General features: G+C 45.8%; 1 protein-coding gene across 1 annotated transcript in view; it reads right to left on the bottom strand.

Moving 5' to 3' along the window:
- Positions 1-6,275: 6,275 nt before the first annotated feature.
- SPMAP2 (sperm microtubule associated protein 2) overlaps positions 6,276-18,123 on the bottom strand; it is a 216,020-nt gene continuing 204,172 nt past the window's right edge. The window contains exon 7 of the mRNA XM_069745532.1: positions 6,276-6,586. Within this exon, the coding sequence (XP_069601633.1) occupies positions 6,339-6,586 (248 nt within the window). The 3' untranslated portion in view covers positions 6,276-6,338. The remainder of the gene's footprint in view (positions 6,587-18,123) is intronic.

Consider the following 18,123-nt stretch of genomic DNA (forward strand, 5'->3'; position numbering starts at 1 on the left):
GCTAGGGTTAGGGCTAGGGTTCGGGTTAGGGTTAGGGCTAGGGTTAGGGTTAGGGTTAGGGCTAGGGTTAGGGCTAGGGTTAGGGCTGGGGTTAGGGTTAGGGCTAGGGTTAGGGCTAGGGTTATGGTTAGGGCTAGGGTTAGGGCTACAGTTAGGGTTAAGGCTACAGTTAGGGTTGGGGCTAAAGTTAGGGGTAGGGTTTGGATTACATTTGCGGTTGGGAATAGGGTTGGGATTAGGGTTAGGGGTGTGTCTGGGTTAGAGGTGTGGTTAGGGTTACCGTTGGGATTAGGGTTAGAGGTGTGTTTGGATTAGGGTTTCAGTTATAATTGGGAGGTTTCCACTGTTTAGACACATCAGGGGCTCTCAATTCCAGCCAATTCTGCGTTGAAAAAGTAAAACAGGGCTCCTTCCCTTCCGAGCTCTCCCGTGTGTCCAAACAGGAGTTTACCCCAACATATGGGGTATCAGCGTACTCAGGACAAATTGCACAACAACTTTTGGGGTCCAATTTCTCCTGTTACCCTTGGGAAAATACAAAACTGGGGGCTAAAAAATAATTTTTGAGGGAAAAAAAAGGATTTTTTATTTTCACGGCTCTGCGTTATAAACTGTAGTGAAACACTTGGGGGTTCAAAGTTCTCACAACACATCTAGATTAGTTCCCTGGGGGGTCTAGTTTCCAATATGGGGTCACTTGTGCGGGGTTTCTACTGTTTAGGTACATTAGGGGCTCTGCAAACGCAATGTGACGCCTGCAGACCATTCCATCTAAGTCTGTATTCCAAATGGCGCTCCTTCCCTTCCGAGCCCTCCCATGCGCCCAAACGGTGGTTCCCCCCACATATGGGGTATCAGCGCACTCAGGACAAATTGCACAACAACTTTTAGGGTCCAATTTCTCCTGTTACCCTCGGGAAAATACAAAACTGGGGACTAAAAAATATTTTTTGTGGGAAAAATTTTTTGTTTTATTTTTATGGCTCTGCATTATAAACTTCTGTGAAGCTCTTGGTGGGTCAAAGTGCTCACCACACATCTAGATAAGTTCCTTAGGGGGTCTACTTTCCAAAATGGTGTCACTTGTGGGGGGTTTCAATGTTTAGGCACATCAGTGGCTCTTCAAACGCAACATGGCGTCTCATCTCAATTCCTGTGGATTTTGCATTGAAAAGTCAAACGGCGCTCCTTCCCTTCCGAGCTCTCCCATGCGCCCAAACAGTGGTTTACCCCCACACATGGGGTATCAGCGTACTCAGGACAAATTGTACAACAACTTTTTGTTTCCAATTTCTTCTCTTACCATTGGTAAAATAAAAAATTGGGGGCGAAAAGATAATTTTTGTGAAAAAAAAATGATTTTTTATTTTTACGGTTCTGCATTATAAACTTCTGTGAAGCACTTGGTGGGTCAAAGTGCTCACCACACCTCTAGATAAGTTCCTTAGGGGGTGTACTTTCCAAAATGGTGTCACTTGTGGGGGGTTTCAATGTTTAGGCACATCAGTGGCTCTTCAAACGCAACATGGCGTCCCATCTCAATTCCTGTCAATTTTGCATTGAAAGGTCAAACGGCGCTCCTTCCCTTCCGAGCTCTCCCATGCGCCCAAACAGTGGTTTACCCCCACATATTGGGTATCAGAGTACTCAGGACAAATTGTTAAACAACTTTTTGGTTCCAATTTCTTCTCTTACCATTGGGAAAATAAAAAATTGGGGGCGAAAAGATAATTTTTGTGAAAAAAAAATGATTTTTTATTTTTACGGTTCTGCATTATAAACTTCTGTGAAGCACTTGGTGGGTCAAAGTGCTCACCACACCTCTAGATAAGTTCCTTAGGGGGTCTACTTTCCAAAATGATGTCACTTGTGGGGGGATTCAATGTTTAAGCACATCAGTGGCTCTCCAAACGCAACATGGCGTCCCATCTCAATTCCAGTCAATTTTGCATTGAGAAGTCAAATGGCGCTCCTTCGCTTCCAAGCTCTGTCATGCGCCCAAACAGTGGTTTACCTCCACTTATGGGGTATCGGCGTACTCAGGACAAATTGTACAACAAGGTTTGTGGTCCATTTTCTCCTGTAACCCTTGGTAAAATAAAACAAATTGGACCTGAATTAAATTTTTTGTGAAAAAAAGTTAAATGTTAATTTTTATTTAAACATTCCAAAAATTCCTGTGAAACACCTGAAGGGTTAATAAACTTCTTGAATGTGGTTTTGAGAACCTTGAGGGGTGCAGTTTTTAGAATGGTGTCACACTTGGGTATTTTCTATCATATAGACCCCTCAAAATGACTTCAAATGAGATGTGGTCCCTAAAATAAAATGGTGTTGTAAAAACGAGAAATTGCTGGTCAACTTTTAACCCTTATAACTCCCTAACAAATAAAAATTTTGGTTCCAAAATTGTGCTGATATAAAGTAGACATGTGGGAAATGTTACTTATTAAGTATTTTGTGTGACATATCTCTGTGATTTAATTGCATAAAAATTCAAAGTTGGAAAATTGCGAAATTTTCAAAATTTTCGCCATATTTCCATTTTTTTCACAAATAAACGCAGGTAATATCAAAGAAATTTTACCACTATCATGAAGAACAATATGTCACGAGAAAATAGTGTCAGAATCACCGGGATCCGTTGAAGCGTTCCAGAGTTATAACCTCATAAAGGGACAGTGGTCAGAATTGTAAAAATTGGCCCGGTCCATAACGTGCAAACCACCCTTGGGGGTAAAGGGGTTAATGAAAAAAACGAACTTTTTTGAATTTACCAAATGGCTGCAATGAAACCAAGAGTGCAAGATTTAAAGTGGCATGAATAATTTCCATACCCACTGTATATATGGGGACCAGGATTAATATATATAGAGGGGCCAGGATGGATATATGGAGGGGCCATGAGAAGGGACGAGGATGTATATATATTTGGGGGGCCAGGATGGATATATGGGGGGCCAGGAAGGATATATGAGGGACCAGGATGGATATATGGGGGGGTCAGGATAGACATATTGGGGGGGCCAGGTTGGATATATGGAGGGGGCAGGATGGATATATGGGGGATCCAGGATGAATATACAGGTGGGGGGGCAGGACAAGGGACCAGGATGTATATATGGGGGTCAGGATAGATATATTGAGGAGGGCAGGATAGATATATGGGGGCAGGAATAGGGACCAGGATAGATATATGGGGGGCCACGATGGATATATGAGGGGCCAGAATGCATAATGGAGAGTCAGAACAAGAGATCAGGATAGATATATGGGGGTCAGGATGAATATATGGGGGCCAGGATGGCTATATGGGGGCAGGACAAAGGACCTGGATAGATATATGGGGGAGCATGTATGTACCGTATGTATGTTGTTGTGAATTCTGTGGTCAAGCTCCCTCCTGTGGTCATGAGTGGTACTTCGGCTGGTTCTGTCTATGAGCTTCCTCTGGTGGATGTGAGTGGGGCTGCGGCTTCTGAGTTTCCTTCCTCAGGTGACGAGGTTAAGTCGTTAGGTGCTGTTCTATTTAACTCCACCTAGTTCTTTGTTCCTTGCTTCCAGTCAATGTTCCAGTATTGGTCTTGCTCTCTCCTGGATCGTTCTTGTGGCCTGTCTGCCCTGCATAAGCTAAGTTTTGCTTGTGTTACTTTTGTTTGCTATTTTTTCTGTCCAGCTTGCTATATTGGTTTTTCTTGCTTGCTGGAAGCTCTGAGACGCAGAGGGAGCACCTCCGTACCGTTAGTCGGTGCGGAGGGTCTTTTTGCGCCCTCTGCGTGGTTGTTTGTAGGTTTTTGTGCTGACCGCAAAGCTATCTTTCCTATCCTCGGTCTATTCAGTAAGTCGGGCCTCACTTTGCTAAAATCTATTGCATCTCTGTGTTTGTATTTTCATCTTTACTCACAGTCATTATATGTGGGGGGTTGCCTTTTCCTTTGGGGAATTTCTCTGAGGCAAGGTAGGCTTATTTTTCTATCTTCAGGGCTAGCTAGTTTCTCAGGCTGTGCCCGATTCTCCTAGGTCTGGTCAGGAGCGCTCCACGGCTACCTCTAGTGTGGTATGATAGGATTAGGGATCGTGGTCAGCAGAGTTCCCACGTCTCAGAGCTCGTCCTATGTTATTAGTAACTATCAGGTCACTTTGTGTGCTCTTAACCACTAGGTCCATTGTGGTTCTGAATCACCAGTTCATAACAGTATGTACTGTATGTGGCATGTTGTATGTTGCATGGTGTATGTTCTATGGTGCATGTCGCATGGTGCATGGCGCATGTCATATGGTGCATGTTGTATGTCGCATGGTGCATGGCGCATGGTGCATGTTGCATGTCATATGGTGCATGTCGCATGGTGCTTGTTGCATGGTGCATGTCGTATGTCACATGATGCATGTTGTATGTTGCATGTCACATGGTGCATGTCGTATGTTGCATGTAGTATGTTGCATGTATATAGCATGTCACATGTTGTATTGTGCATGTCACATGTTGCATATCACATGTTGCATGTTGCATGGTTCATGTCGTATGTTGTATGTCGCATGTTGCATGTTGCATGTCGCATGGTGCATGTCGTATGTTGCATGTCACATGCATGTTGCATGCCACATGTTGCATGTCACATGTTGCATGTCATATGTTGCATGTTGCATGGTGTATGTTGTATGTCGCATGGTGCATGGTGCATGTCTTATGTTGCATGGTGCATGTCGCATGGTGCATGTCTTATGTTGCATGGTGCATGTCGCATGTTGTGTGTTGCATGTTCTGTATGTGTGTAATGTATGCTGTATGTCTATATGTTGTATGTACTGTATGTGTATAATGTATGTTGTATGTCTGAATGTTGTACATACTGTATGTGTGTAATGTATGTTGTATGTCTATATGTCGTATGTACTGTATGTGTGTAATGTATGTTGTATGTCTATATGTTGTATGTACTGTATGTGTGTAATGTATGTTGTATGTATGTTGTATGTACTGTATGTGTGTAATGTATGTTGTATGTACTGTATGTGTGTAATGTATGTTGCATGTATGTACTGTATATGGGTGTATGTGTTTTTTTTTACATTCAACACATTAGCTGGATGATGGGACTACTACTGTCCCATCATTGGCTAGTGTGTCACTCACTGTCACTGTAGCAGGCATAGCCCGATGGGACTTGTAGTCCCATCGGACGATGCCTGCACACAGAGACACACACACTAATGACCCCCCCGTGCGAAGCAGACCCACTGCACAAAGCAAACCCACCGCACAGTCCCGCAGACCCCCTGCCCGCACATTCCAGCACCCTCCGCAGACCCACCACGCAGAACCCCCACGACAGCAGATTCACCGCACAGACCCGCCGCCGCACCTCCCAGCACATGAGCGCGGCCGGCCAGCAGACCCCAGCACATGAGCATGGCCAGCAGACCCCAGCCCCACCCCGCCTGCAGACCCCAGCCAAACCCACCGGCAGATCCCAGCAGAGCCCAGCAGGCTGATCCCGGCACCGCCCACAGCCCAGTCACTCTTGATGAGTGACCGCTGTCTGTGGAGACTGGTCACGCCTGCTCATGACGTCACGTCAATTTCCAGAGTCTGGAAATTGACGTGATGTCGGCGGAAATAAGCGGCGGCTGCAGCCTAGGGGGCACGTGACCCTGACTCAGCCGCCGCCATAGCGCCGCTCACAGGCGAAGACGGCAACATAAGGTATTTAGGAAATTCATTAGGGGCCCCAGGGGGATACATTGGGGAGTTAATTGAAAGTAGTGGACAACCCCTTTAAATAAAGAAACTTTAGGAGAGAAGAAGCACACATAGGGTCTTATCCGACAATTTCATAATCTGTTAATCAGAAAACTGCTCACCTGGTGCCCCTTTGATAAAGCATATAAACGTCAGCAGCCGCAGATCCGGGTAAAAAATTGACCATATCAGGAACCATACTAAAGATTTTTGTGGATATTGTCCGCGATGCTGAACAAATGTAAATCCGGACGTATTGCTGAAAATGAATAGTGGTGAAGTCTATATATGACTTCTTCCTCAGGAAATGCCACACACATATCTGTGCAGTCGAATGAAATCTGATGTATCAGTCTGTGGAGAGGCTAGCTTTTGAGATCTAATTAAACTAACTTCTAAGAACTATCAAAAACATGAATGTGAATGCTAGTCAATTTTTATAAAGTGTACTTCAATAGTCTTTCTACTGTTATGCTTCCACATTAGCAAAAAGTGTATGTTCTGTTAGTTACAAACCAAATTTAAACCAGGAGAAAAAAGGATATATTTATTGAATTTAGACAAAGTTGTTTGTTACACTCATAAAAGATACATCCTAGACTTTTTTATGACGCTGTCTGCGAGCAGGTGGTGCACACAGCTCTATAATACGGGAAGATGCATTCGCATGCTTAGCGGCAGGGGAGATCCAGAATGGGTCAAATCCTTCAAAAATAGCCTTCCGGGCTTTCGGCTTTGCCAGCTGGCAGATTCTGTCTGAGGCGTGGGTGTGGAGAGCAGATGCAGGAACATGCCGCTGTACTTCCAGGTCATGCTGGTATTGGGAATGCTCCAATTTAGGCACTAAAAGAAATATGTTGTATATGTTAGAATAAGAAATAGATTTTTCAAAATTTTGGCAAACTTTTATTCCTAAACAAGTTTTGTATAGAGATTGTGGACACATTATAACTAATACTTAATTGTAAGAAAAACATTCCCATATACAGGAGACCAGGGTGACATTCCCATAATGAGTATTTGGCTAGTTTTCCATGTTGCAGTTTTCCGCAGCTTTTCTGCACCTATTAGCTAAAATAGATTACTTGTACTTTTCTCCCTGAGTCTTTGAGTCAGTTTTTCACATACTTTTTTATCAAGTTTTTGTTGCTCCGGGTTTTGTCTCTTGTTGGTAAGTCATGTTTTAAATTAAGCTGCTTTCTTTTAATATTTCCTAGTATTTGGCTTTGACAGAACTTTATTGATGCAAATGTGTGGATTACATGCGTTGTTAGTGCGTTAATGCAGGTGAAACGCACTAAAAACGCACATGTGGATTTTCCTTATTCATGCAACCCTATAGGGAAAATCCACACATAAAACTCAGTGTTCTCACAAGACAAATCGACATGTTGAGGATTTAAAAAAACACCTTGCAGGTCAGTTTATGCAGATAGTGGGCATGAGAGTTATACAAATACTTTGCTGGAATTGTAAGAAACTGCATTTTCTGAGCAGTGAAAATATGCAGCATCAAAAACTAGCGAGTCTAACCAGAATATGCTATATCCAGTAACAGTGAAAGTTTGGACACATCTAGTCATGAAATGGTTTTCCTTGTTCTTACTGGAATATGCACATTGTAGACTTAAGGCAGCAAAACTACGAAGGAACAGATATGGAAACGAGGAGTAAAGAAACACGTTGGAAACAAGCCAGAATATTTTAATTCTTAACTTCCTCAAAGTACCTTTGTTTTAGGCCACGTTCACACCTTCAGTATTTGGTCAGTATTTTACATTATTTAGTTGTAATCCTAAACCAGGAGTGGAACAATCAGAGGAAAAGTATAATAGAAACACATGCACATGGCCGGTAAACATGGCGGGGCCCTGGGCAAAAGTTTAAAGTGGGGCCCTAAATGCTCACATATTTCACCATAACACAGAAACATTTTGGTTGTATTTATATGCGCTGAGTTCAGGATGTAAAACAAGCGTGATCAATAATATAGAAGTTGTGCGACGCTTGGGGCAGAACAATCACTAGTAGATGAACAGTATCATGTTATCAGCAGCATATGGGCAGTTTTCACCAGGCGATGTGCTGCTGAGAACAAGGATTTTTGTTTCGGCATAAACAATCTAATCCTTTGATGAATAGGTAGCATTTTGCTTGTTTAGCAAAATACACCCCATAGTCCTCCATATAGTATAATGCACACCCCATAGTGCTCCATATAGTATAATGCACCCCATAGTCCTTGATATAGTATAATGTGATTCATAACCCTTCATATACTTTAATACACTCCCCATAGTCTTCCATATATTATAATACACTCTCTATAGTTCATTGAACTCCCCATTGTCCTTCATATAGTATAATATGCTTCCCATATCCTCACTATATGATAATGCACTCCCCATAGTCCTCATTAGAGTATAATGCAGCCCCCTCATATTGTATAATGCAGCTCCCCACACACAGTATAATGCAGCCCCCCACACACAGTATAAAGAAGCCCCCCAAACAATATAATGCAGCCCCCGCTACACACACAGCATAATGCAGCCCCCACCCCACACACAGTATAATGCAGCCCCCTACTTCACAAACAGTATAATGCAGCCCCCCACCACACAGTAGAATGCACCCCCACACACAATATAATGCAGCACCCCCACACATAGTATAATGTGACACCCCACACACAGTATAATGACCCCCCACACACAGTATAATGCAGCCCCCTACACACACAGTAAAATGCAGTACCCCCACTCCCCACAGTATAATGCATCCCCCCCATATTCATACATTATTATGTGGCCCCAACACACAGTATACTGCGCCCCCACAAAGTATAATGTGCCCCCCACACAGTATAATGCAGCCCCCACACACATACAGTATAAAGCAGTCCCCACACCCACACACAGTATAATGCAGCCCCCATACACACACTGTATAATGCAGCCCCATACAGTATAATACATCAACCACAAGCATACTGTATAATGCAGCCCTCCCACACACAGAGTATAATGCAGCACCCCCAAACACACAGTATAATGCAGCCTCCCCATCCAACCACAGTATAATACAGCCCCCACCCCACACACAGTATAATGCAGTCCCACCACACACAGTATAATGCATACACATACAGTTGAAACCAGAAGTTTACTTACATTATATAAAAAGACACATATGCATGTTTTTCTCAATATCTGCCATTAAATTCGTATAAACTTTTCCCCTTTTTAGGTTAATTAAGATTACCATAATTATTAATATTTGCCAAATGTCAGGCAAATCTTTGTCGTCAAACCACCACAACCCTTTGTATACCAGACCAATGCCCTAACCCCATAACTTCCCTCTCCAAAATCACTGAAGGGGAGCTTGCTCATCTCTCCAAATCACACGTCACCACTTGTGCACTTGACCCCATCCCATCCCACCTCCTCCCCAACCTCACCACCACACTATTCCCACCCCTAACCCATCTATTGAACCAATCACTAACTTCTGGTATCTTCCCCACTGCTTTCAAACATGCCACAATCACACCTATCCTCAAAAAGCCATCACTTGACCCAAGCGCTATATCCAGCTATCGCCCCATATCTTTGCTCCCATTTGAATCCAAACTTCTTGAGCAGCACGTTCATGCTGAACTTTTCTCTCACTTTGCATCTAACTCTCTCTTCGACAACCTACAATCTGGCTTCCGTCCCCACCATTCCACTGAGACTGCCCTGACCAAAATTACTAACGACTTACTTACAGCCAAAGCTAACAGACAATTCTCTATACTGCTCCTTCTAGACCTGTCCTCTGCCTTTGACACAGTTGACCACTGCCTCCTACTACAGATCCTCTCTTCCTTTGGGGTCAAAGACCTAGCCCTATCTTGGACCTCCTCATACCTTACCAACCACACTTTTAGCTTTTCCTACTCCCATACTACCTCTTCATCTCGCCCCCTCTCTGTTGTTGTGCCTCAAGGCTCTGTCCTTGGGCCCTTACTCTTCTCAATCTATACACAGCCTGGGATAATTCATAAGGTCCTATGGCTTCCAGTAACATCTATATGCTGATGACACTCAGATCTACCTCTCTGGCCCAGAATCACCTCTCTGCTCTCCAGAATCCCAGATTGTCTATCAGCCATATCCTCCTTCTCCTCTCGCTTCCTCAAGCTCAATGTGGACAAATCTGAACTAATTATCTTTCCTCCATATCGCATATCTTCCCTGCCTGATCTATCTGTCAAAATAAATGAAATCACACTTTCCCCTGTTTCCAAAATCCACTGCCTCGGAGTAACCCTGGATTCTGCCCTGTCCTTGAAACCGCACATCCAAGCTCTTGCCACCTCCTGTCGCCTCCAGCTCAAAAATATTTCCAGAATCCGTCCTTTCCTCAACCCTCACTCTACCAAAATGCTTGTGCATGCCCTAATCATCTCCCGCCTCGACTACTGCAACCTCTTCCTCTGTGGCCTACCTTCTAACACTCTTGCACCCCTCCAGTCCATCCTTAACTCTGCTGCCCGACTAATTAATCTCTCTCCTCGCTACACTCCTGCTTCCCCTCTTTGCAAATCCCTTCACTGGCTCCTAATTTTCCAATTTTTTACTACCACTGACCTACAAAGCCATCCATAACCTTTCTCCTCCGTATATTTACAAAATAATCTCTCAATATCTTCCCTCATGTAATCTCTTGTCCTCCCAAGACCTCCTTCTCTCCTCCAAGCTTATTCGCTTCTCACCCAATTACCTCCAAGACTTCTCCCGAATATCCCCCATCCTCTGGAATACTGTGCCCCAACAAGTCCGGTTATCCACCACATTTGGATCCTTCAAAAGAAACCTGAAAACCCACCTCTTCAAAGAAGCTTACAACCTGTAATGACCACACGGCCACCTCAACACCATCGGAGCTACTGCAACCCTCAACCTTCTGTCTCCTTCCCCATAATTCTGTAGAATGTAAGCCCGCAAGGGCAGGGACCTCTTCCCTCTGTATCAGTCTGTCATTGTTAGTTTTGTTCACTGTAATTGATATTTGTATTTTGATGTAACCCCTTCTCATGTACAGCACCATGGAATTAATGGTGCTACTGTATATAAATAAATAATAATATTAATAATAATAATAATAATAATAAAATAATAATGAAAGAATGTTTTAAGGCATTTTTATTACTGCAAAGTCAAAAGTTTACATACTTTTCATTAGTATTTGGTACCATTGCCCTTAAGCTGAATGACTTGGGTCAAACATTTGGGATATCCTTCTATGCGCTTCTCGCAATAGTTGGTCGGAATTTGGGTCCGTTCCACCTGACAAAACTGGTGTATCTGATCCAGGTTTGTAGGTCGCCTTGCTCATAACTTTCGGGTCATTGTCCATTTGGAAGACCCATTCCACCCAAGGTTTAACTTCCTAGCTGATGTCTTGAGATGTTGCTTCAGTATTGCCATATAAACTTCTTTTCTCATGATGCCATCTATTTTGAGAAGTGCACCAGTTCCTCCTGCAGCAAAACAACCCCACAACATGATGCTACCACCCTCGTGTTTCACAATTGGGATGGTGATCTTAGGCTTCCATGTTTCTCCCTTTTTCCTCCAAACATAATGATGGTCATTATGCCCAAAAAATTCAATTTTAGTTTCATCAGACCACAGGACATGTCTCCAAAAATTAAGGTTTTTGTTCCTGTGTGTACTTGTAAACATTAATCTGGCTTTTTTTTTTTTTTTTGGAGTAATGGCTTCTTTGTGGCAGAGTGGCCTTTCAGCCCATGTTGATACAGTACTCATTTCACTGTGGATATTGACACAATCTTACCAGCTTCCACCATCATCTTCACAAGGTCTTTTGCTTTTGTCCTTGAGTTGATATGCACAAGTTGGACGAAAGCACGTTCATGTCTTGGAAACAGAGCCCATCTCCTTCAGAAGCTTCCAAACACATGACATCATATGGGCAGTACAGAATTTTTTAACAGCATAGTAATCTTAGAGTATGTAAACTTTTGACTTTGCAGTAAGTAATAAAAATGCCTTAAAGGGAACCTGTCACCCTGAAAATCGCGGGTGAGGTAATCCCACCGGCATCAGGGGCTTATCTGCAGCATTCTGTAATGCTGTAGATAAGCCCCCGATGTTACCTGAAAAAGGAGAAAAAGACGTTAGATTATACTCACCCAGGGGCGGTCCCGCTGCTGGTCAGGTCGGATGGGCGTCTCCGGTCCGCTGCGGCGCCTCCTATCTTCTTTCCATGACGTCCTCTTCTGATCTTCAGCCACGGCTGTGGCGCAGGCGTACTTTGCTGTGCCCTCTTGAGGGCAGAGGATAGTACTGCAGTGCGCAAGCGCCGGAAAGGTCAGAGGCCCGGCGCCTGCGCACTGCAGTACTTTGTCTGCCCTCAACAGGGCAGAGCAAAGTACGCCTGCGCCGGAGCCGTGGCTGAAGATCAGAAGAGGACGTCATGGAAAGAAGATGGGAGGCGCCGGAGCAGACCGGAGACGCCCATCCGACCTGACCAGCAGCGGGACCGCCCCTGGGTGAGTATAATCTAACGTCTTTTTCTCCTTTTTCAGGTAACATCGGGGGCTTATCTACAGCATTACAGAATGCTGCAGATAAGCCCCTGATGCCGGTGGGATTACCTCACCCGCGATTTTCGGGGTGACAGGTTCCCTTTAAAACATTCTCTCTCTCATTATTCTGGTATTTAGCAAATATTAATAATTATGGTAATCCTAATTGACCTAAAATGGGAAAGGATTATTCTGATTTCATGTCAGATATTGAGAAAAACATGCATGTGTCTTTTTATATAGTGTATGTAAACTTCTAGTTTCAACTGTATATACACATACAGTATTACATTAGTATAATGCAGACACACACCCACAATATTCACCTCTCCCCGTTCCTCTGTTCCTCTGGCTTCTGCAGAGCATCTCATCAGCTCACTGCTGGCACAGATTGGCCATGATGAAGTGACGTCATCGCGCACCCGCTGAGTCAGAAGCATAGGGGTAGTGATGGGAGAGGGAGCGTTATCTGACGCTCTCTCCTCCATCATTGCTTTTAACTGTATCGGCATCTATGATAGCGGTCTCGTGGTGTGCTACTATTAGCAGGATGCCACTGGCTGGGGGTCCCTGGGGGAGAGGGGACCCTAGGCAGCTGACCAGTCTGCCTGCCCCTAACGTCGACCCTGTAAGTGCAACACTTTTGCATTTTTCACCCCCTCCTGATTTTGGATTACAAATACTGGTGTAAAATACTGACCAAATGCTGAATGTGTTAACATGGCCTAACTCTGATGCCAGTTTTACACACCGTTAGCATTCTCACAAGCAATTTCATTAGGTAGTCACCTGAAATTGCTTCCAATGATCAGCTATGCCTTGTCAAAAGGTTTTGTGGAATTACTGACCTTTAGAAAGTGTTTGCAACCACCAGATATGTTTTGTAGAGACAATATTGGTCTACAGTTCCATAAAGTGCTGATACCTATTCTACAATTGTTCAAAGCCAAATTATGCAAGAAGAATTCAACTAAGTAAAGAGAAAACCTAATCCATCATTACTGACATGAAGGTCAGGTATTCTGAAAAATTGCTAGAATATCCCCCATCCTCTGGAATTCTTTGCCCCAACACATCCGACTATCAACCACATTCGGATCCTTCAGACGGAACCTGAAAACCCACCTCTTCAGGAAAGCCTACAGCCTGCACTGACCCCGCTGCCTCCTCACCACTACCGGAGCTACCGCCTCACCAACACCGGAGCTCCTACAACCCTCAACCTATTGTCTCCATCTCCACCATCCTGTAAAATGTAAGCCCGCAAGGGCAGGGTCCTCTCCCCTCTGTATCAGTCCGTCATTGTTAGTTTGCTTACTGTAAGCGATTTCTGTAATTTGTATGTAACCCCTTCTCATGTACATCACCATGGAATCTGTAACGCTCGCACCGAGACTGGTTGGCGCGGGCGCCTGGGGGTGTGGCCCCACTGGACCACAGACCGAACTTCCCTGGAAGGGGCGTAACTAAGTAGCTTCCTAGGTGTTCGCTGGAGCCTCTGATGGTGAGGTCAGACTTGTGCAATAGGAAGCTACCAGGTACCACTCCAGGGTGGAGTCGGACTGTGGATGCTGATCCCACCAGGGACAAGACACAGGCAGGCACAGCTGTGACACTGGCTGACAGATGGGTATGGCAGAGGCCCTGACGGGCGGACTGGCTTGACGGAGATACAGGCAGGCAGACGGGCGCGGCTGGCACTCAGGCAGACAGGCGGGCACGGCTGGCACTGGCAGACAGGACTGATACACTGGTAGGAACTGGTATTCAGATGGATGTGTGGAAACAGGTAAGAACCTGTTCAGACTGGAGAATATAAAGGAACAGGTAGAGACCTGTAGGGAAAGTTGCAGAATTAAGATAGAGCAAGAGTGGAAGAAAAGCTGAATCGCAGGAGGCTGAGTACGAGTAGAAGGTGGAGCTATGAGCAGAGAAGGAGAAGGCAGGGCAGAGAGTAGAGAAGGAGAAGGCAGAGCCAAGGACGGAGCCGCAGGAGGCGGAGCCAAGAGCAGAGCTGCTGGAGGCAGAGCCAAGAGCGGGGACGCTGGAGGCGGAGCCAAGAGCGGGGACGCTGGAGGCGCAGCCAAGAGCGGGGACGCTGGAGGCGCAGCCAAGAGCGGGGACGCTGGAGACGGAGTCAAGAGCAGGGACGCTGGAGGCGGAGCCAAGAGCGGGGACGCTGGAGGCAGAGCCAAGAGCGGGGACGCTGGAGGCGGAGCCAAGAGCGGGGACGCTGGAGGCGGAGCCAAGAGTGGAGACGCTGGAGGCGGAGCCAAAAGCGGGGACGCTGGAGGCGGAGCCAAGAGCGGAGACGCTGGAGGCGGAGCCAAGAGCGGAGACGCTGGAGGCAGAGCCAAGAGTGGAGATGCTGGAGGCAGAGCCAAGAGTGGAGACGCTGGAGGCGGAGCCAAGAGCTAAAGACGTAGAACCGCAAGGAGCGGTGCCAGGTGGAACCGCAAGGAGCGGAGCCGTAGAGCAAAGCCACAGAGAGAGGAGCAAGGTCAGAGAGCAGAGCTGAGAGAAAAGCCGAGAGACACAGAGCCGCAGGTTGTGGTAGAACTGAGCAGAGAGAAGCAGAGCCACAGACAGTGGTGAAGAGAGCAGAAAGATAAGGCAGAGGTACACACAGCTGAGTGGGAAATGACTAATGACAAAGAAGGAGCAGGGACGGACATAGACCAGAGTACAGACAGGAACGACACGGATACACAAACAGAACACAGAGGAAGGCCTGCAATAGTGCAGCCCTCAGAGACAGGAAACACACGACCTGGCAGGTCAGTAGCAAATGCTAACTGAGGGGAATAGTTTGCTCAGGCATCCTCCAATGGGTGAGGATGCCTTAAGTATCAGAGGCCTCAAGGCTATTTGCCAGAAGCACCTTAGGGAGGTGCACACAGTCTCATAAGAATCCGGAGTGGCTGGCGCGCCCCCCTATGCACACAGCCAGGAAGTGTACACAGAGCAGGCCGCCATGAAGCACATGGGCAGCACGGTGGCGCAGTGGTTAGCACAGCAGCCTTGCAGCGCTGGGGTCTTGGGTTCTAATCCCACCTAGGACAACATCTGCAAAGAGTTTGTATGTTCTCTCCGTGTTTGCGTGGGTTTCCTCCGGGCACTCCTCCCACATTCCAAAGACATACTGATAGGGATTCTAGATTGTGAGCCCCAACGGGGACAGTGATGATAATGTGTGCCAAACTGTAAAGTGCTGCGGAATATGTTAGCGCTATATAAAAATAAAGATTATATATATATTATATGGCATGGAACCAGCAGCAGACAGATCTCACAGCATGGCACTGGGTGAGTGAGTAGATGTAACAGGCAGGTGGGGAATGGAAGGCCATGCAGTGATGCCGGCAGGGTTGTTACAGTACCCCCTCCTTTACGCCCCCTCTTCTTCAAACCCGCTAAAATGATCCATAGAAGAAGAAAGAAATCACTCACAGTCCATGTCATAACATCTTCAGATTAGGATAAGGCAAACGGGTGACCAGGAATCTCAGAAGACAAAGTCTCTTTGTGCCCAACAGGGCTAGCCTCCTCAATGGACTGGACCATTTCCTCTGGGTAGACAAGAAGCAGGGACTTGGATGCTACTGGTTTGATATCTTCACTAGCCGGCCACTTAGAAGCCGTAGGAACACTCACAGGATACATCTTCTGCCCGATATCCAGAGACGAACTTTTAGGTAGCTGAAATGTTCCAGAGTACTGAACACAGGAAAAATCACTGGAGCAGAGGGTGGAGAATAATAACTCCACCGGATCAGGAAAAAACTGAGAGGAGAAAACTTCACCAGCCGGCCATATGGACGATGAAGGCACCCACATAGGAACCATTTTCTGCCGATTATCCAGAAAAAAACGTCCAAGAGGCGGAGGTATTTCCACGAACAGGTTACAGGTATAGTCATTAGAGTAGTGAGGAGAGATTGTCACTGCTTTCCCATCTTTGGTAACATCAGCACACCTTGACTCGATGACTAAAAGGTTACTGGTATAGTCACAAGAGACGTGTGGAGAAATAGTCACCGCTTCCTCATCTTGGGTGACATCAACACACCTTGACTCGACGACTAGCAGACCAGCTGAAGAAGAAGACAACACAGTTGACTGTCCTTGATGCATGGGAACCAGACACCTCTCATGACTGGGTAAATTCAAACGAAGTATTTTGCAGGAACTCTTGACCAGAGCGGGTGGTAGAGTCCCAGGCTCAGAATGACCCATGGGCATAACAGACAGCATACGGTAGATAAACTTCTTCGTGTATAAGGCTCCAACTTGGAGCTGTAGTTGTCCTTGCAGGACTAGACTGCTCTTGAGTAGGGCTTGACCAACTTCAGACAACGCCCTTACCGGGTTCTGGAGCTGTATGACAGAGACCACACACCGACTCCGAATGGTTGGTGACTTTACCACACCAAAGCTCCCGGAAAACAGAGACACAGTCTTTGATTTTAATGGAGAGGAGGCACTCTCACCTAGGGCAGCCTCTCCTGCTGGCCCAGGGTTTTGGAGATTTAGATCTACAGGGCAGAGACCGTCAGGATGTTTCTTGCAACCGCAGCGATACCGCATTCCCTTCTTGCGGCTGGATTTGGGCTGCTGCTTTGCCAGCCCACTTTTATAAGCCTTCTGGGGTTTTGCTTGGGTAGCTGCTGGGACAGGTAGAGGAACAGGTGGGTCTTGGACGGACTTGATCTGACGTGACGATTTCTTTGGGGGATTCGCTCGTCTAGACCGCCTCTGGGATCTGGTGAGGGAAGACTTTGCAGGAGGAGCAGGTTTAGGCGCTTTGAAGGCTTTAACAAAGGCTTCCAGGAAAGCCCCAAGGTCTGAGAGGATTGGATCCCTTGCTTCCCAGAGAGGGTTCATCCAATTCAATGCATCTCCTGCTAGATAGGACAAGATAAATCCTACCTTGAACTCATCAGAAAGAAACCACCGGAGACTAGACGGAGGTGGACATGACTTGGGGATGGGTGGACTGAGAACTCCTGCAGCCTTTGTTTGTATTGCAGTGTAGATTTTAAACAAGAGTGATGTTGCTTTAAGAGGAAGGAGTTTAGATGTTTGTGCCTGGTGTATTACTGTGAGGAGGGTGGGACTTATATAGGGGAGGCAACTCTGGCTGTCCCTCTTTCTCTCACACGATGGACAGGAGGAAACATGTCTGCAGTTTCAGGGAGTATAATACTGGGGTTATCGCCTCACATTATAGCTGATAGGAGCACATTCAATTCACACATCGTATATTAGTGTAGTATCAGCTCCTACATCATATATGGGATCAATTTTACCTCAGAAATTCATGTAGCCGCCATGTTCCCTCATGTGTACCTCCCTGCAGACATGGCTGATATACTACTCCACATTCATTATGTATTAGTGTAGTCTCAGCTCTTACATCTTATTTGGGAGTAATATTACCTCAGAGATTCATGTAGCTGCCATGTTCCTTCATGGGTCTGTTACAAGTTGCCTCACACACTGCAGAGACAGCTCCTGTGTGACCTTCTTACAGACATGGCTGTTGTGTCTTATTTCTGCTGTATTATACAGAGTCTTCATGAGTTTTGTGTATCTGTGTGATGGGTCAGAGCATTGACACATACAGTGTCTGCTATTGGTAGCATGGAGCTGGGCAGTTACAGGGACTAGTCACTGGTGAGAGGGAGCAGTAAAGGGATGGTATATATATATATACCTTATATATATGAGGGTAAGAGGCTGCACTTCTTGTCTGTGCATTGCATGCTGCTTTCTGCTG

Source organism: Ranitomeya imitator, chromosome 1 (assembly GCF_032444005.1).
Source record: "Ranitomeya imitator isolate aRanImi1 chromosome 1, aRanImi1.pri, whole genome shotgun sequence".
Lineage (NCBI taxonomy): Eukaryota > Metazoa > Chordata > Amphibia > Anura > Dendrobatidae > Ranitomeya > Ranitomeya imitator.